At 35.7% G+C, this 21,422-nt stretch overlaps 1 protein-coding gene and 1 pseudogene across 5 annotated transcripts; one reads left to right on the top strand and one right to left on the bottom strand.

The window, feature by feature from the left end:
• Positions 1-78: 78 nt before the first annotated feature.
• LOC116033330 lies at positions 79-4,149 on the top strand (annotated as a pseudogene).
• A 1,979-nt stretch (positions 4,150-6,128) lies between these two features.
• LOC116032067 (nuclear pore complex protein NUP98A) lies at positions 6,129-16,316 on the bottom strand. Of its 5 annotated transcripts, none has more exons than XM_031274464.1 (13): positions 16,195-16,316; positions 15,943-16,008; positions 15,233-15,523; positions 12,381-12,947; positions 12,045-12,251; positions 11,304-11,956; positions 11,066-11,150; positions 10,907-10,964; positions 10,185-10,323; positions 9,857-9,973; positions 9,556-9,733; positions 8,785-8,847; positions 6,129-7,305 (listed from the first exon to the last, which is right to left on the bottom strand). In XM_031274464.1, the coding sequence occupies exons 2-13, from the start codon at positions 15,959-15,961 to the stop codon at positions 6,515-6,517; spliced, it is 3,168 nt and encodes a 1,055-aa protein (XP_031130324.1). In that variant the 5' UTR covers positions 15,962-16,008; positions 16,195-16,316; the 3' UTR covers positions 6,129-6,514. The 5 variants fall into 5 exon arrangements, with proteins under 5 accessions (XP_031130324.1, XP_031130325.1, XP_031130328.1 ...); XM_031274465.1 differs by having other exon boundaries at positions 15,943-16,003; XM_031274468.1 differs by having other exon boundaries at positions 16,114-16,287.
• Between the last annotated feature and the right edge of the window lie 5,106 nt (positions 16,317-21,422).

Genomic DNA, 21,422 nt, shown 5'->3' with positions numbered 1-21,422 from the left:
CCCGGTATTTCATCATTTCCCGGTCAAACTTCCTCCCCCTTTGCCGGTCCTGGGCACGGCGCGTACTCGCTGTAAGACATGTCACACGGGGAAAGTTCACCGCCTCGTCGGAATCGTTCACCGTTAACCGGTGATGGCTCTCAAAGTCCAGAGCCGGCGACGATAACGACGACGAGGATATGGACTTACCGGATGACGATGAGGATGACGTTGTGGACGGTGATCCACATTCTTATTATCACACCCGATTCGGTTGTAGAATCTGATTGGTTAGAAGGGATATAGGTTGTCGCCTGCCATGCCCCAATAACGTAGGATAGTATACACAGCCCACTCACCGCCAAGATCCACGTCAGCCGTCGCCGTTTTGTTTTCCAGCTGGTGAAACGGCACTGCCTACCAAGGAGGAGCTCCTCCGGTGCCTTATCCCGGCGCCGCCCAACTACAAGGTCCCGTTCAAATGGCCGCAGAGCAGAGATTTCGCTTGGTTTGCTAATATTCCCATAAAGAGCTTAGCATTGAGAAGGCGGTCCAGAATTGGGTTCAGGTGGTGGGTGACCGACTCAGATTTCCAGGGGGTGGGACCGGATTTCCACGTGGCGCTGATGCCTACATTGATGATATGAGTGAGCTTATTTCACTCACCGCTGGATCCGTCCGAACCGCTCTTGATACGGGCTGCGGAGTAAGTACTTATTATTCTCCATTTGCTATATATATATATATATATATATATATATATATATATATATATATATATATATATATTTTGGATGATGAGAGAAACTCTAATAGTTTTAGAATGGTATGTATTGATTTAACTGGTAAAAGATCATAAAGCCTAGTTTGTTATGAATTACAGTTGTTGGTCGATGGGCCAACACTACTGTCAAGAGAGAATTAATGAAGTAAAAATACAAGAACAATTGGACAGAGTAATTGTATTTTCATTAAAATTAGAACCTTTACAATGTAACCTCATGGGTACTTATACAAGATTAATGAGTCTTGTTAAAGAAAGATTTAAAAAATTAGCAAATTTAACTTTAGAAAAACTACTTAAACTTCCCAAACTGCCATAAATACGGCCTAATATGAATTAGGAAAGAATCCTGCCAAATTTATAGAGATTCCCCGCGAATCTACAAGTCGCTACCTATGAGTGCCGCACCTAGTCGGGCACCACGACCATGGTAGGCTGCTAGGGCATTTGTACCCGACTCATCTACTGAAAAGGGAATTGGTTGGCGGGCTCCATATACTGGGGGCTCTCCAGACTAAGTACCTTACTCGGGAGTATCCATCAAACGTTAAACTTAAAATTTGATGATTACTGATTTAGTTGTTTAACCAATTTAGTTGGGGTTATATATTTTGTTGTGAAATTAATTGGAATTCATTCACATATTTAAGGTTGCGAGCTGGGGTGCATACTTGTTGAAAAGGGACATCATAGCCATGTCTTTTGCTCCGATGGACACACACGAAGCGCAGGTGTGGTTCGCGTTGGAGAGAGGCGTTCCAGCAATGATTGGCGCCTTGGGCTCCCAGAGAATGCCCTATCCATCAAGAGCTTTCGACATGGCTCATTGCTCCCGCTGCCTCATTCCTTGGGCCGACTTTGGTAAAACATTTTAAACATACATTTAACATTATTTGTTTGTCTCGACTAAAAGTCTAAAGATTATACCCAAATTAATGGTTGCATGCAGATGGGCTGTATTTAGCAGAAGTTGATAGAGTTCTTAGTCCCGGGGGATATTGGATACTGTCGGGCCCTCCGGTTGGGTGGAAGCGACACTGGAGAGGGTGGGAGAGGACACAAGAAGACTTGAAGAAAGAACAAGATTCCATTGAGGATCATGCCAGAAAATTGTGCTGGAAAAAAGTGATCGAAAAGGGCGATTTAGCAGTGTGGCAAAAGCCCATCAACCACCTCGAGTGTACCAGAGTCAAGTCAACGTCTGATTCCTTGTCTTTCTGCAAACCAGACGCTAATGCCGACGCAGCATGGTACATACACTTACATATATACTTTCTTAAGCATATAGTAATATATAAATATAAAAATGCAGTCTAACTATCAACTTAATACTTAGGAGTAATTTATATCATAATCAGGGTCCATATAACATTATAGACTCTGAATTGAAATGAGGAGGTACAAAATTTATATTCATATGGTACAGAATTTCATAACACACAAGACACAAAAAAAAATAATAATACAATACAATTAATAGATTTGATCCTTTACTAACCTCTACTGGACATGTTTCAATTAGGGTATGTTTGGTAACTCGGAAAATAATTTTCGAAAATCATTTTCCGGACTTTTGGTGTTTGGCAACATCCGAAAAATGTGGTCAACGGAAATGGAAAATGAGCTCATTTTTCCGGAAAATGACTTCCAGACAAAAGATCTAGAAGTCATTTTCCGGAAACAGAAAATGGTTTCGTGCGACTTTTTTTATAAAAAAAAAATAAAAATAAAAATATTTCTAATAAATATTATTATTTTATATATTTTTATATTTTAAATAAAATAATAAAAATATATAGTTATACATTTCTACCCATTTATCAGAAAATGAACCAAAAACACACAAAGAGTTTTTCAGAGTACATCCAAACACCGAAAATGAACTCATTTTTCGAAAAATGACTCTCAGAAAACATTTTTCAGAAATCATTTTCCTGCTTTCCAAGCACACCCTAGACTTTTAGTTAAGAAAGTGCACATCCTTCAATTTACATTTTTTTATCTGTGCAAAATGTATGACACATCGTGATCCAAATCGTGTTTAAGGTACAAGGATATGGAGTTGTGTATGACCCCACTGCCGGTTGTGGGCAACGCGGATGAAGTGGCCGGCGGTGCATTAGAGAAGTGGCCGGACCGTGCGTTTGCAGTTCCTCCGAGGATCATCTCCGGGACAGTCCCCGGCATCACGCCGGAGAAATTCCAAGCTGATAATGAAGAATGGAAACGCAGGATGTCACATTACAGCCGCATCGTAAGTCCCTTAGCGCAAGGGCAGTACCGCAACGTAATGGACATGAATGCTAACCTCGGTGGATTCGCAGCGGCATTGTTGAAATACCAAGTTTGGGTAATGAATGTCGTCCCTGTCACCGTAGAACCCGACACTCTCGGGATAATATACCAACGAGGATTCATCGGCACGTACCAGGATTGGTGCGAAGCATTCTCAACGTATCCTAGGACTTATGATCTCATCCATGCCGCCCGGGTTTTCAGCATATATCAAGACAGGTAAGCTGCTACCAAATTGAATAATGCATTTCATTTTAATAGTACATGGGATACTAACATATTTTGTCCTAATATTGTCAAAGCGGACCAATCAGTCCACTACGAGCTTAATTTCTGGTGAATTTTTGTTGGCTAGCCCATTAGGTCTGTGGGTTAGTGTTCATGCAACCCTAGCCTGCCCCACGCGAGTTGGCGAACCCATTGGCTTTATATATAAAGCACGCCATCCCCATTTGGCCCGCTCCTCCGTGCGCCATTTTTTTAGCCTTAATCCGCCTACTGTGGGCACGTGCCGACCAACCCGTGGACTTCATCCCACTTTGACAGTACTATGTTGTCTATAATTGATCGTCTCAAAACAAGAAAGTCAATAGGCTACTTTCATTGGGAGTCCAACTTGAAACATTGTGATTATCAAGTCAATACTCAAACCAACTTAGCTGTGGCTGCCCCTTTGGCCTATTAACCTTCTTGATTTGACTTAGGAGTAATTTAGGCTGATTCACTTTCTTGTAATTTTTTCCTGATTAGAGTTACAAGGTCGGATTATCCATGCATATTCTCAAGTTTTGACAGCAAATTTTTCTCATCATCTAAAAAGAGATTAAAAGGCACATTTATATTTAATATAATATATGTTGGACAGGTGTGACATAGCGTACATTTTGCTGGAGATGGATAGAATATTGAGGCCAGAAGGGACAGTAATAATCAGAGATGTGGTGGAGGTGTTGGTGAAGGTGAAGAGTATAACAGATGGGATGAGGTGGCGTAGTCGGATTACGGATCACGAAAGCGGGCCATTTAACCCGGAGAAGATTCTTATTGCTGTAAAAACTTACTGGACAGGCGGCAAGGCTAAAGGAGAGTAATAAACTTCAATTCATTTGCTTTCATCATTTGAAAGTTCAAATATATACAGTAATTTTTTGTGTATGTAAAAGAAAGAAGTTCTCCATTCTATCGATTGGTTGCTCTTATATTTCAGGAGGCCTTGTTAAAAATGAAAAATATTTTTTTCCATAATACAAAAAAAATTTCACTTTATAAATTAACCAATTATAAAATTTAATAAAAAATTATATTGTTAATTCATTTTAAATATAATGAATAAATTATAATAAAAGTTGTAAGCTAAAGATTTGATAAAAATTATATAATAAAATATGTGAATATCAATTAGTAACTAGACTAACTTTTTTTTTTGAACAAAGTAACTAGACTAACTTAATCCGCTTGCTTTTGCTTTATTTATTTATTTTTTTTTTGTTGGGGAGGGACCTTATAAATATTATCCAAGTACTTAATAGTGAACAGTTGATAAATCATGTTTATGTGTAATAGTCCCTAAAATTTTTGTATAATGATAGTTTATGCTTTTTGAAATTATTTAATAAACAAACTTTTACGCAGTATAAAAATGTGAACTTTCTTATGAGAAGCTATTACAAACAACTTTTAACTTATGGAAAGTTGACTTTGAAAATTAATTTTCAATTTACCCCTGTGATTTTGGATAAAAGATATAACGATTATATCTTAAGAATTGCATTTCAATCGTGAGAGTCTGAGGCACTATGCTTTAAAAGTTGATGGAGAAGATAAACTGATCAACTGAAGAATGTGTCTTAATGACTAACAAGTTTTCAAAATGTTTATACGCTAATACTCACAAAAAGATCAAATTTATACATTTTTAATTTTAGGCAAAAACTTGTGTAAGACCGTCTCACCATGAAACATGTCGGGTCGTGTCGGGTCAAGATGCAAATGTAACACTTATATGCACAAATATCATACTTATATGCTCAAATGTAATACTAATTAGGAATAAAATTTTTGTTACTTATTAAGGTAAATGTAATACTTTTAAGGGAAAATACAATACTTTTACATTTTGATTTAAAAGTATTACATTTTTCCTCAAAAGTATTATATTTGCCCTTATAAGTGAGAGGCACTTGTCAACATTACTTATTATTAAAAATGTATTACTTTTTCTCTTATTAGTAACAAAAATTGTATTTTTGATTAGTGTTATATTTGAGCATATAAGTGTGAGATTTGCACATATAAGTATGACATTTGTATAGTGCTTTGACCCGACCCGACCCGTCTCACGAATAAGGATCCGTGAGACGGTCTCACACAAGTATGACCCTTAATTTTATAGCTCAAGCAATTTTCTTGTGTATTAATTTGCCACATGGGAGAGGACAAGCAATTTTCATAATACACAAGCAATTCGAAGCAATACAATACATATATTTTTTCCATATTTTCTAATTTTTTATATACTCGTTAATTTAACGATTGTGTCGACCAATAATTGACTTTCCAAAAGTCATAAAATCAACAAATTACATACATGTATGTAATCAATTAATTTATAATATGTATATAATCTATTAACTAAATTACATAATATGTTAAGTGCAAGTATATACTTTAAAAGTCATTTTGGGTCATTACCTACAACGCAAAGTAGTCCATGGTATAACAATTGGGTAGATCTGACACAGTGTAAAATCTACTTGATTGGAGGCTTAATGTACATGTACATAATCTATTAACTAATATGTTAATTGCAAGTACATAATACATAAATCTTAGTTCAAAATCAATGAGTTAGCCTGATAACTCAAAAAAAAAAAAAAACAAAACAAAATTAAGGTTAGGCCAAGAAGTTTTAGTTCGATAAAAACCAATCCGATAACCCCAAAACCGATAAATCCAATGACCCAAACACACTAACTCAAAATTTTGTGGGCTAACCTGAGCCACTAAAGACTGTCTTTTGTTTCAAAAGTGATATGGAACAAAATATATCATAAATTTATATTCAAGTTCATCATTAGTAATGTACCCTATATATAATGCTTCAACAGCGACCAAACACTTGAATACATTTGTCATTTCGAAATCAAAATAACACATTTTTAGTTCTAGCAACCAAATATTTTTCCGATAAAACATGCAACTGAATGCACACCAAAAGCGTCCAATATACACAATCTTTGTGTACAGAAACGATACAAATCCTAAACCAATAGCCGAAAAAGAAAAGACTGGAACACATCAACAAAATGGTAAGAAAGCGTATATAAGAGAGGGACCAACAACAACAAAAGCTTTACCGATGAGGATCAGTACCCTGTCCGGCCATCCCCAATGGATTTCACCCGAAACACCAACAAACTGGCATTAAGTTCTTCCAACACTGCAATCACTGAAAGTCTATGAGATAGATGGTTCCAAAATTAACTCCAGATTCTCTGATTCACTGAGATTAACAATAGTGCAACACTCCTTGTCTGGGTTTGAGATTAACTCTAGGTCCTCTGCATCACTGAGACAGACACTAATGCAACTCTCCTCATCTTCATCTCGAACCCAGTATTTGCTGAAATGTTTGACCCTAAACCTCCATTCTCCTTTGATTGCATCAAAGGACAAAAATTCAGCACCTTGATCCTCTGCCTTACTTATAAGCATCTTTTTATACCTCTCAACTATTGGCCCATCAGTGAAGTGGCGCCCAGTCTTCTTGTCAAGACATTTTATGTTGAGGAGTGTAACCTCAGCAGGTTTGTTGAGACCTTGTCCAACAGGTGGTTTTTTGCTCTCATCCATGTACACTGCTACCTCCCGATTGTTGAATTGAACAATGGACTCCAGATCAAGCCTTCGCACATCTGTTTCCCCAATGAATTTTATGCTACCAAAGCCATGCCTTCCCACAATGAAATCTTTCACACGACGGCAAAACCCAGGTTCAGCCCTTTCCTTTGCTGCCAACTCTTGGATCCGAGGCTCAGTGTAATAATCTGACTGCCTTAGCTTTGGCATCAGTGCCTCAATGTCAGCCCCATGTTCATATACAATTGCTGCTTCACCAGCTCGGTGGCCAGTAAGAGTAATGGAAGAGCCTCCTTTTTGCCCTGAATTGCCATCTTGGACAACAGTAGTTTTCTGGTTCAGTTTAAGAGGTATGGTTTCTTTATTGCTGCCGTTCTCAGTAAAACCATCTGCACAACAGGTACCAGTAAAACAAATTAGGCGTATTTATTATTTAACAGACTTCATTATTGGTGTCATTTTTCAGTAAAATCCTCTATGCAACAGGTACCAAGATAACCAAATTAGGCATACATGTATAGTTATAGTTTGAATTACTCACTTTTGGTTCATTGACTATAGTGACATTTCCAATTTTAGTCCATCAATTTAACAAAATTTAGTCCTTTGAATTTTTGGACATTTCACCAAACTTCACCCTTTTGCCTCCACTTTTTGGACAATTAAGTAAAAAATGCTTCCACTTTTTGGACATCCAAATTTCATCCTTTTGGTCAATTCAAAAAGTCAGGCAACTAAATTTCATCAAATTAGTAGACAACTAAAAGTGAAAATGCACTATAATTGAGGGACCAAAGCGGTATTAACACTAACAGTTTTATAATGATAGTTTTAACAAACTTATTTCTAAATCATATTTTCCAGCAAAATGCAGAATCTGGAATCTGCAATTGCAAGAAGGTATTAAGAAGTTCATTCAAGCCTTAGATAGCATTAATATAATGAAAGAAGTTTGATTTTCATGTGTTTTAAGTATATAGCATTGCTTGTTACCAGCCACAGGATAATCTAACACAATTAATTTCTATTTTAATGCATTCATAAAGTGTGCCCCTATTTTGGTGGGACATTCAAATATCATTGAATAGTAAGATATAACAAAAAAAAAAAAGAAAAAAAAAAAAAAAGATCCCAATGCTCCAGCAGGCAAACAAAATAGGTAGAGTAGCTGTCCATTCATGCATCATTTCTCATTGTACAAAGTAAATTTTGAAGACTTACCAAGATGAACTAAAATTATATATCACACATGCACTTCTAGTATCGACATTACATAAATTCATACCTATATGCCTAGCCTCAGGAATCTGAAATAATTACACCCTACTAAAAATTATTATATAGACTACAGACAGAGCCCTCTTTATTCATTTGAGGTTAAGCAGAACTGGGTCGATTGCATATTAAAACTTGATAAATTAACTTCCCAGGTACATATGAAAGGTCCTTTTTCCCCTCTCATAGGTAAGCTAAGCTAGTGTAGCCTGCGACTAAAACCCCTAGGACTATCAATACACTAAGCAGAGACTTCAGTTGAGATTCAAAAAACTGAATTGTTTGCAAGGGGAACTTAAACCAAATATTAGTCCAGAGCAAGTCAACGACCCTACATTTGTATCAGATAAAGTGCATATGCACAGCTAGGTTTTCCAATGAAAGGCACTTGACTGACTGATTTTGCAGCTAAGTTAATACTTTGCAATAATCTATGATAGATCAAGCCCACTGCCCACTCCAAAATTCTAGATGGTAAAAAAGAATGCTGATCCTAATCCCATATTCATCGCATTATTTACCTAACATATTAGATCATAAAGACTTACCCAAACAAAAAGCACATGAAAAATCAATTAAATCCAATAACTTACTTTCTTTATCTCCCTTGCAGACCCCATTAGCAAGAGGAGCAGATGTGTCTTCAAGGACTTTGCCTGGATATGGAGAAAGAATGATTACCTAAAATCAGCCACATGAACTAACACAAACTAAATATAAAATAAAAAAACCGGAACATGAAATTAGTGGATAAAATATAAGCTTGAAAGAAATTGAAGTTTAGATAACATGCACCCTTACGTATATAACAGATACATTATTGTAAAGTAGGTGAAAGCAGAAAGGCAAACATGTAAGGTAAGACGCACAGGACAATAAGATCAGCACATTTTTTTAATAAAGTTGATCAAGTAAGCCAAAACAATCTAGAAATTATAATTCAAAAAATAAAAAATAGAAACATATCGGTGGTCCCATGCCTTGCAAACCATCAAGACCACAAGAAGAAAGATGGAATACGATATAACACAGATAAAATGATTTCAGTGGAACAAATTTTTTTTCTAAACCAAACTAATTTATGCAAAGATTGCAGTTAGGCTGCAAATAATTTATCACAGCAATTACGAAACTGATAGTAGGCAAGTACTTTTCAGCAAAAAATACTAAATAAAATTGGTGAAATAAGAAACAGGTTTAACAGTCCACCATTATAACCAAGATTTCTGCAGAATGTCAGCACATTATAGTTATCAAACTAGTCAGATGTTTTATTCCAGCCCCTGGATTATTTTTAGAGTTCTCACTCTTACCCAGAGGCTCCTAGCTTAAGAGAAAGGAGAAATATCCAAACAGCAACTTACCATTCTCTTCAGCTACAGAACTTGGGTACTTTGTTGGGGATGGTTTCTCCATACTTGCTTTAGAAGGCCACTGCTCCAATGGACGAATTATCAGAGCTCTTGGATTCTCCCTGGGAACAAAGAAAGCATCTGCTTTTGGTGTGCTAGTTGTTTCTTCGTCATCAGTAAAGAACGGCACCTAGAAAAAGATTTAGTAAACAAAATTAATATTCAAGTCTCAATAAGCAGAGACAGCAATGTAATAATGGGTCCTTATAGAATGAAAGCAAAAGATTGCAACGAAATAAAGCAATCATTCTACCTTTTGCCCTTCAGGTTTGGGATAATATTTCCTTGCAGGCAACCTAACCCGTCTTTGAGAAAGGTGGCGAGAAGTCAATAATGATGAGATCCTGACTGGAGCAGGTTTGTCTACAACCTGTTTTTGAAAAAGGTGTTATCAAATCTACTTTTTAAGTACATAAAAAGGTCTTTAAAAAACTAACAAGGGGCAGAAAAGGTATGATAAAATTAACTGATAACTTAATCTAGTCTAATTATATACACCTCAATTGTTCAGATTTCTCTTTTCTCCATTTATTCTTCTTGAGTTTTGAGTAAGTAAATAGTCATATTTTTTGAATACTTACAGGCAGGCTAGAAATCCCATACTGTATAGAAGGAGAATTGCCTGTGCGACCAATTGACATCTGAGGCATTGCAGGCAAAGTTCCAAAAGGATTACTCAGAGGAGCTGGTTGTAAAACCAATGAGTTTTGGGTGGCTGACCTGTAGCAGAAATGAATGAAAATCATTTTCAGTCCAAATTAATCAAACATGGAGATTTGATCCCAGGCAAGAAAAACAACTATGAATAGGTTCAAAAGCACAAATAGTTATTAGAACTTCAACTTCATGTTTTCCTTGTTAATTAGAAACTGAACAAATTGTAATAAGAAAACTACTTCTAAAGGTAAACTGTAATAAGAAAACTACTTCTAAGGGTGCTCGTATGATGCCAAAAGAAGAATAATAATAGAAGCCCAAAAGCACATTATATTACAATGACAAGGATAGGTAGAACCTATCCAAAATTTTATAGATTCTGACCCCTAATTTTCTTGCATAGGGAAGAAAATCAATTGAAAGCCAGAAAACTGCACTTGAAAATTGAAAGAACAGTTTCAAAATGTTGATTCTTGAAAAAGTAGCTACTATAAAACCTAAAAAATGATATCAGCTACCACCATCAGATATTGCAAAAATCACTGTTTCCTTTTATTTTATCCTCTCTTTTGTTGGCATGGGAGCCATACATGTAGCAGTACAAAAAGAATTCTTCAAGTAATAATAAAGAAGAGTTTCAACATACGGCTGAAGAAAATTGCTCTGGCCAAATGCATTTGGTGTCCCAAAACTATTTGCAGCAGCTGTAAAGGAACCCAGAAAAGAAAAGCATCAGTACTGATAACAACATCCAATCCAAGGCAATTCAATAGAATTACTTTAAAGACTCAAAATTTCTAGATACCTCCTTGTGTCTGACCAAAGTTACCAAAGCCAAAAGCTGTATTCAGGGAGGGCTGAGTGGGTTGGAAAGGTGTTGAAAGAGAGGGCTGTCCAGAAGAGGGGAAAAACAATTTAAAAAACCAGCAAACTTGTGCGCAAAAGAAGATGAATGTAAGAAATATACAATTTGCATAATCACGGGTAAAGAGTCAGACCAAAAATGAAATTGGACACTAAGACTCTGTGTATGGCTAACTTACTGCTGTTTGACCAAATCCCAGTTGATTGCTTGTAGTTTGCAGTGGTGGAGTGCTTGGAAATAAGTTCCCACCAAAACCAGTTGATGGTGTATTAAATAGACTTGGTTGACCAAAAGCTGATGTACTCTGCCCAAAGGATGAGGTAGTCTGACCAAATGCTGCACCTGTCTGTCCAAACGCTGATCCAGTCTGCCCAAACGAAGGTGTAGTTGACTGGAATAACGGTGATGATTGAGTGTTGAAACTTAAGCTAGAACCAAATGTTGGGTTTGTTGTTTGAGCTGATGTTGAACCAAAAATTGATGTTGAAGGTCCAAAAGCAGATGAGCTCGATTGTCCAAAAAGAGAAGGAGTGGTGTTTGCTGCAAATGTTGAAGCACTTGAACCAAATAAAGAAGGAGTTGTCAATGACGTTGACCCAAACAGATTCGACGTAGTTGAAGCTCCGAAGGCTGAAGAACTAAATGCCGGAGTACTTGAGACTCCAAACCCTGGACTCCCAAATGCAGGTTTTGGGGCAAATGGACTAGAAGATGTAGTGGATGAAAATGGATTGGCAGCTGACTGACCAAATGGGGAAGTTGATGAGGTCCCAAATGCAGAAGTAGCAAAGTTGATCCCACCAGTTGACTGAGCTGCTGGAGCTGGCCCTCCTGAAATTATTAGGTTAACAAAAGAAAATCAGTACCATGGAACACTACCAGCTTTTCAGTCATTTTAACCTTTCTAGGTAAATAGTACCTTTGTCTCCTGCCTGATAATCCTCAAATCTAAGTTCCTCATGACTTTTGTCTTTATACACTGGCATTGCTGAAATTGACTCTAGTTTCCCAGCAGTCTGTGTACCACTATCTGCCTCAGGTGTCGGTTGGTAAGGAGCCACTCTAGATCCCCGGGGTTGACCTGAAAAAGAAGAGGTTCCAAAACCTGGAGTAGAAGTTGAGGCACCTGCATGTTATTACGTTATGTAAATGTTAGTAAGAGTATATGGGGACAACCAATTCAGGGAGCTTTAGCTTTGAGATGAAATAAAATCTTAATCTGTCATGCACATAGAAAATAAGTTTAAAATCTCACCAAATGCAGAACTTTGAGTGCCAAAGGGTGATGGTGTTGTGTTGAAAGGAGTGCTGCCAAATGCCGATGTTGATTGGCCAAAAGCAGGAGCAGATCCAAAATTAAAGGGAGTACTTGAAGTACCAAAAGCCTGAGATGTTGTAGAGCCAAATGCAGGAGTGGTGGTAGCACCAAACGCAGGGGTGCTTGTAGCACCAAAGGCAGGTGTGGTAGAAGCACCAAACGCTGGTGTGGTTGAACCAAAGACAGGGGAACTTGAAACACCAAATGGACTGCCCGTGCTACCAAAAGTTGGGCTTGCCGTTGTACCAAAGGCCGGTGTACTTGAAACTCCAAATGCCGGCGTACTCGTTGCACCAAAAGCAGGGGTACTTGACGAACCAAATGTAGGGGTGCTAGGAGTACCAAATGCAGGTTGACTTTGTGCTCCAAATGGAGTGGATGAACCAAATACATTGCTCCCAAATGCAGGTTGAGATTGCTGAAAGGAGCCTCCAAAAGGACTTGATTGGGGAGTGCTTGATCCAAATGCACCAAAAGCAGGTTTTTGCCCAAATATGGAAGTACCTTCATAATCAAATGCAAAATAAATGAAGTTTACTGAATCATATTTTAAGGCATCTAAACAGAAGGCATGGATCATTGATTGACACCCTAATAATGGCACTCAAAAATTTAAAATTTAAATGCCAAATTAAGAAAAAGATTGGGACACAGTCAAATAGCACAAACATTTGATCCCGTTCACAGATCAAATGCAAGACACAATAAAAAGTTGAAAGAAACGATAAAAATGTTCTGTTCAAAACTAATTCACATCTATTCAAACTATTACCTCCATAAATACTTCTTAGTCTCATTTTAGTCATTTAAGCTAAAATCTATATTCTTACAAGCCAAATATTAGACATCTTAATTAATATTCATTTTTTGAATATTAATATTCATAGTTAAAGTTAAATAGCACTCATAATACCTCTACTTCTAATTTATTTAAATTATATTAGACAAACAAGACGTCTCCCTATGTCCATAAATTGATTATTTAGACAAACAATAAGCATCAATAGTACAATTGAATATAAAACCATGTTTGGCGTCTTTGAATTATCAATCACTATTTGGTTGAATTATAGTTTTAAAAAATAAAACAAAAATATAATAATTTCAAATAATAAATTGAATTTGAATTATTTCACAAACAAGAAAGTAATTACATATTTGAATATTAGAATTACTATTATAATCATTATTTTACAAAAATGTAGAGAATAAGATTGATACGCTTTTCAAACTAAATAAGAATATATCACCAGAATAGTGACTATTAAAATATTTAAATTATTATTTAGTAAGTTGAAAACCATATATATTCGATCTATCAATATCAAATGCATATACTTCATTCCACTTTCCAAACATATATGAAGTGTATCATAAAATGGAACTATTCAAACTTTTAAATGTATAACAGGTCTATCTATAACATCAACTGTATATATATATATATATATATATATATATATAATGTAGTTCCACTCAGGGATCATTCTAGTAGACTAGTACAACCTATAAAAGAGCCCTATTCTATCAGGATCAGCAAAATTGGCATCAATCTTCAATGTCACCATTCATGAACTTTTCCATTACTTTTCTGCAAACAAACCCAAATCCTATGTGATGGATCTGAGAAGTATTTTTACAGACAGTCGCACTTAAAGCCTACATGACTAATCATATTGAATGAACAAGATGCCTTGAGATAGGCATGACCATATTGAGTCATTGATATGGATACTACAGATCCAGCATGATGTCAAGAAGCATACCCAAGTAAAAGGTGAAACTAAAAGCCAGCACATAGAACAGAGACTACATAAAATCATCAGTTTTAAACGCACTGGTGTCCACAAGGAAAAAAGAACTCAGTTGTGAATAAAGCATTAAAGCAAAATAATAATAATAATAATAATTTTAAAAAAATAAAAATAAAATAAATCATTAGGCTTATTGATTAAAAAAACCAAACCTTTATGCCAAGGACAATTATAAACAAACCTTTAAAACTTGGTGGGGGGGAAAAAAACCCTTTGTGTTTTATGACAAATAATCAATTACGTATAGCAATTATTTTAAAACCTTTAAATTTTGACAAATTAATACTCACTCTGTCACATTTTATCTGTCCTACTTACTATTCATTGGTCAAACCAACTATTTCTTCTTTACTTATTTCTATTAGCATTTTCTTTATCATTTTTAAATTTGATTTTTTGTGTTTAATAGTACTTTTAATGTAGATTCTAAATATATTAAATTTACATACTAATTCTAAGCTTAATTTTATTAAAAAAATTAAATTAAATTAAATTGTAAATAACTCCAGTCAAACCTCGTTAACTAAACCCGACACATAAAATGGACAGAGGGAGTATCAAACATTTGTATTTTGTAATGATTATAATATCCAATCTAACAAATAATCCTATATAACCCGGATTCTTGAGTTTGCACACAAATTATTTGAAAAATTACAACATAACATCATTTTTTTAGAAACATAACTTATTAAAATATCTGCTTTATACAACTAAAAGTTCCAAATTAAGCTCTTCAAAGAACATTCTACATATATAAAAAGCATGTTCAAAAATTATAGCCACCAATTAATACCTAGATCAAGAGAATTAATTGTTTTTAGGGTTAGATAACATCCCCCAGTATAATTGTCACAAAATACAAAGGTTTTGGTTCTTTGCGCCTAAGCCTTATTTTAACAATACAACTTGATAATTGGAAAGATAATAAAAATAGAATTGCAATTTCAATACTGTACATTTACAAATACTTACTGCCAAATGATGAGGATGAACTGCCAAAAGCAGGAGTTGATGAAGCTCCAAATGTAGGTGCCGTGCTTCCAAAAGCAGGAGAAGATGCACCAAAAACTGGAGTGGAACCTAAAGGTGAAGAGGACTGGGTTGCTCCAAAAACACCAGTAGATGTGCCACCAAAAATAGAAGTCCCGGTTTGAGATCCAAAAGGGGTTGTACCACCAAAAGGCTTAGGTGCAAATGGATTGTTGTTTGTCTGCCCAAAAACTGATTGTGAGCCAAATGGGCTGCTGGATGACTGCCCAAAAGCTGTTGCATTGACCAAAAATCATTCAGTACACTAGGAAAGAAGAGATTGTCATTTGCATCTTTGTGGTGCAAGGGCTAGGGATGGAAATCATAAGAGTCACACCTTATTTGATTTTTTTTTTGTGTGTGTGTGTGTTAAGAAATTTTGAATATATAGAAATATGGAAGTGAACTCATTTCTGGATAATGGCATTCCGCAGGAAATCAGAAACCCATAAGAACTAACAGAAGATTATAAAATTTGCATTTCTACTGAAGAAGAAAAAGAAGAACAACTACTTGGTACAACAATAGATTTCACGTTTTTTAAGCTCAAACCTAATTAAAAACCAAAACCAAAACAAAATTTATAAATAAAAAAAAATGAACAGATAAGTTGTTTATTGTATAAAAAATGATAATACAAAGGCAGCACTTACGGTTCGTTGATCCAAACATCGTTCCGCTTGAATCCTATCCAGCAGCTATTTGGATCCAATGCTAAACTACAACGGGAACAAAATGCAGATTAGTGGCGATTTATATGGCCAGAAATGAAATACCTCGTGCTATGTGTATAACAATTGAAAAATATTTTAATCAATAAACACCAGCTACCGAGAAGATTTTTGCACTCCAACAACGATATGATTTGCAAAGGAAGGAGATTGCGAGAGATTGATAGAGTGTACCGGAGACGTGGAGAAGACAGCGAGAAGTTCGATCGTCGAATTTGATTCACCGGGCGCACTGGAGTGGTTGCGGAAACTATAAGCCTAATTTACCCTTATCGGAGCAAAAAGGGCCAGATAGAATAGGAAGAAGAAACCATTATACAAAGAGTGAGGATTTCGGATCGATTATTAGCTTCAACGGGCCAAAACGGGTGTTTTCAGTAGGCCCACTATCAAAGCGCTATAAGTTTGGGCTGAAAGTCTAAATTGGGCTTAATGATATCTCATATGCCAACACTTAACCATGGACCCATCACAATTTACATATTGAATGTTTACAATTCATACTGAATGATCACAATTTAAAGTGTGAACATTTAATTGTGAATATTCAGTGTATAAATTGTAAACATTCTGTCTGTAAAATAACACTGAAATTTTGTACATGCAGTTAACACGTTTTTTATTTACAATTAACTATTTGTGTACCTTTAGATAAATTGAAGGCACAACATGTTATATGTTTGCAGTTAAGATATTATATATTTGCAGTTAACAGTTTATGTATATGTAGTTATCATGTTATGTGTCTGTAATTAACATAATATATGTTTTCAATTTGTTTGCAAGTATAAAAATTGTTAACTACAGGTACTAATAGGATATATACCCGAGGTATACGTATTCACACGTGCTCGAATCATACTCCGGACATAGAGATAAACATTTACCGACCACTTATGACCCCATCAAGATTCACCCAACCCGACCCGAAAACAAGGCCCCTTAGCTTAATATATAAGTTTATGCACAATGAATTATTAGGCTCGATCCTGACCTGAGTGTCGGGATAAGGTTTCTCGAGCCCATGTGCTAAGTACTAAAAGACAAATATAAACGATAACGCTCATCCCGAGTACAACAAATATGGGTCAATTTGATATTTCATCATACGTGGGCATCCTTCCTTAGCCTTCGGGACCGCATAGTGCATGAGGAACACGTCACACATGTCGACTTCCTGTTATGTGTCTCCTCCAAGTCCCTCTATAAATATGAAATATCACATTTAGGGGGCGTTTGGTTCACAGAATGTTATATTACCTTAGGAAATCTTAGATTGCTGGGAATGTTAGATAACATTCATGTGTTTGGTTTAAAATTGAAATAGGTAAATAAGACAACGGAAATAATATAAATTGATTAAAATGCCAAAAGTTCAATATTAGTAATAAGATAAGGGAATGTGAGATTACCTAAGAAATTGGGGTGTATCTCACATTTCCTTTCAATAGCTAAAAACTTCATCATGAGGTTATGTTACATTCCCTGAAATCTTATATAACTTGAACCAAACATGAAAATCTTATATTCACAAGCAAATATAACCTTAGTTATCTTATATAACCTTAACCAAACGCCTAATGCTTGTGGAGGGGGACTTCTAGTATCTTCTCTTCCTAACATTTACAAGCTCGGAATCCTTTGACCCCAGTCCTTACTACCTCGATCTATCATATTATAATTTGTACAGGTATTCGTACACCCGATAGTATTTATCACATCATGTACAATGTATAAAATGAGTTAACTATAAACACATAATTTTTTTAAGTAAAGTTCATAATGAAATATAAATCTTGATTCATGGTATAACAGTGGATCCCATCCCGTCAATTCTTCAAAGGTTTCCGAAGTCAAATCTTGATGGAAACCGGAGAAGAAGTCAGCAAAATTACTAAGGGTGTGTTTGGTTGGTGGGTTTTGGCATAAGGTATGAGTATCAAAGTGATTGTTATTGTTTGGTTTATAGGTTTTTAGAATACTACTATGGGTTTGGAATACCCCATTAATTTGAAAACCCATACCCTAATGAAATAAGGGTTTCATTCATCTCCCTCATTTCTTCCCCAACTATTAATAATCATTCTCATTCCACCCTACTACCAAACATGCAAAATACTTTCACCAAAACCCATTACCCTTTACCAAGTATTTGATACCCATACTGATTCTGATTCCCATGTGCGAACCAAACACACCCTAACAAATGACAGCCTAAGATTGGTAAGAAGACTCCATAGTCCGTACATTGGTATATATTATATTGCTTCATCAATCCAATATTGTATAAAGAGTTTATTATCGAAATGGTCCCTCGACTATTGCGAAATTACCAATTTGGTCCTCGATAATTTTTTGTGCCCAATTAAGTCCCTCGACTTTGAAAATTTTAACCAATTTGGTCCTCCGTTTATTTTGCCGTTAAACATCCGTTAAATCGGGACCAAATTGGTAATGTTGCAATAGTCATGGGACCAAATTGGTAACTTTGCTATAGTCAAGGGACCAAATTAGTAATTAATTTTTCACTGAAATGGTACCTTGACTATAGCAAAATTACCAATTTGGTCCCTTGACTATAGCAAAATTACCAATTTGGTCCCGATTTTAACGGATATTTAACGGAAAAATAAACGGAAGACCAAATTTGTTAAAATTTTCATAGCCGAAGGACTTAATTGGGTACAAAAAATTGTCGAGAACCAAATTGGTAATTTCGCAATAGTCGAGGGACCATTTCGGTAATAAACTCTTGTATAAATCTACTTAGTGAAGTATAATATATCAGAATTTTGTGATCTTGGGACAACTTTTTTGTCCAGTTTTTTTTTTGCCAGATTTTTAAATTATTTAATTTTAAAAATAATAGTAGTTTGACAACTACTTTCAATTGTTAGAGCATCCGAAATAGTAGATTTTTTTAATATAGTTTTTGAGGAGTTGTTGTAACTGTGATTATGAAAGAGAATATGAGAGAGAAAAAGAACAAAAATCAAAATATGACAACAAACAAAAAACAATAAAAATTAAAAAAAAATGAAATCAGAGTGCTAGCGGCCACTCTAACACATCCTAGCAGGCGCGTCGACAACACACACTCGCTGGGGCGCGATGTTGCGCTCAGACGCGCGATTGGGCGATTATTTTTTATTTTTATTGTTTTATAATCTCCTTCCATCTCCTACAAAATCTTTGGAGATAAATTTATCCATATTTTAGTCATCACATCAGTTTCATTTTGCTACTCCAAATTTTCTTCCTGACATGAATCAAATAAAAATTACTGGTATGCATGCTCTTACCTGAAGATTACATGACTACTAGGTGCTACTCATGATATTTTTTTGGGGCAAAAACTCAACCCTTTGCAGGCAAATTAAACCTAAGTATTATATCTCTCCTCCAAATAAATTGTTAAAAAAAAAAAAACTCATCCAAAAATCCCCATTAAAGTTGTCCTTAGTGAATAGAGTTCATTTTCTATTTGTATTATTAATGTTTACAATTTTTTTTTGTTCGGGTTATATATTGATGTTGGGAGAACTCAATTAAGTTAAAAATCACATCGGCCCAAATTAGCACGATACAGTTTCAGTGGTTCCTACTGATGTGATGACATCTTTGTTGATGCGTCTGTCTTTATGGATACTGGTCAAGCAAGCTTTGGAGTTATCATTAAGGATAACCTGGGTAATTTTATTGCTGCTAAAAATTGTCTTCAAAGACACTTGAGTGATGCGCATTTGGCTGAGGCGATGGCAGTAAAAGAAGCCCTCTCGTGTGTTAACGAAAGGGGCTTCGTGAAGATTATTGTGTTTTCGAATTGCCAAATGGTTTGTAATTTGCTTAATGGTTGATCTTACATTGGCTGGATGTGTTATTCGTGATTGTCGGGATCTTCGTAGACACTTTAAAGTGGTGTCTTTTAAGTTTATCTCAAGAACAGTGAATCAGGTTGCACATATCTTGACTAGGGCAACTCGTTCGCAATTTGTTCCCGCCTTTTGACTTAATATCATTCCTTCTTGTATTGAATAATTTATTTAAGAGAAAATTGTCATTTTGGTCAAATGACTATTGTAGTAGTGTTAATTGCTATCCGCGACTTTCAAAAATGTTAATTGTGTACCTTGACTATGCATTTTTTCTCAATTTTGGTCACGCCGGCCAAATTGCCGGCCAAATGTGATCGGAAAATATTAATAAGCCAAATAAGGAGGGTATTTTAGTCATTTTACTCCACTTTTCCTTCTTCTTCGACAGTCCATTCAAAGTTGTCGCCGTTGTCCTTCATGTCCCCATGTTCAGAAATGAAGTCTTTCTTCTTCGCAGCACTATTCTTCAACATCTCCATATTGTTTCTCCAACAAATTAAATCTCCTTCGCAGATATGGATGGCAATGGGTCGGGTGTGGATCGGGGAGGGCTACATCCATCACCCGACCCACCTTTCATTTTCTCCACCCNGTCCTTACTACCTCGATCTATCATATTATAATTTGTACAGGTATTCGTACACCCGATAGTATTTATCACATCATGTACAATGTATAAAATGAGTTAACTATAAACACATAATTTTTTTAAGTAAAGTTCATAATGAAATATAAATCTTGATTCATGGTATAACAGTGGATCCCATCCCGTCAATTCTTCAAAGGTTTCCGAAGTCAAATCTTGATGGAAACCGGAGAAGAAGTCAGCAAAATTACTAAGGGTGTGTTTGGTTGGTGGGTTTTGGCATAAGGTATGAGTATCAAAGTGATTGTTATTGTTTGGTTTATAGGTTTTTAGAATACTACTATGGGTTTGGAATACCCCATTAATTTGAAAACCCATACCCTAATGAAATAAGGGTTTCATTCATCTCCCTCATTTCTTCCCCAACTATTAATAATCATTCTCATTCCACCCTACTACCAAACATGCAAAATACTTTCACCAAAACCCATTACCCTTTACCAAGTATTTGATACCCATACTGATTCTGATTCCCATGTGCGAACCAAACACACCCTAACAAATGACAGCCTAAGATTGGTAAGAAGACTCCATAGTCCGTACATTGGTATATATTATATTGCTTCATCAATCCAATATTGTATAAAGAGTTTATTATCGAAATGGTCCCTCGACTATTGCGAAATTACCAATTTGGTCCTCGATAATTTTTTGTGCCCAATTAAGTCCCTCGACTTTGAAAATTTTAACCAATTTGGTCCTCCGTTTATTTTGCCGTTAAACATCCGTTAAATCGGGACCAAATTGGTAATGTTGCAATAGTCATGGGACCAAATTGGTAACTTTGCTATAGTCAAGGGACCAAATTAGTAATTAATTTTTCACTGAAATGGTACCTTGACTATAGCAAAATTACCAATTTGGTCCCTTGACTATAGCAA

Source organism: Ipomoea triloba, chromosome 10, assembly GCF_003576645.1.
Source record: "Ipomoea triloba cultivar NCNSP0323 chromosome 10, ASM357664v1".
Lineage (NCBI taxonomy): Eukaryota > Viridiplantae > Streptophyta > Magnoliopsida > Solanales > Convolvulaceae > Ipomoea > Ipomoea triloba.
Note: the sequence above shows the minus strand (reverse complement) of the source record. Positions and strands in the feature narration are given on the sequence as shown.

What these genes read in the sequence shown, in the direction of transcription:
- LOC116032067 (XM_031274464.1), bottom strand. An exon ending in TTCATCCTCATCATTTGGCA is followed by an intron (nt 12,948 to 15,232) that starts GTAAGTATTTGT and finishes TTGATTATGAAG; the next exon opens with GTACTTCCATATTTGGGCAA. An exon ending in TGGGATTTGGTCAAACAGCA is followed by an intron (nt 11,151 to 11,303) that starts GTAAGTTAGCCA and finishes TCTTCTGGACAG; the next exon opens with CCCTCTCTTTCAACACCTTT.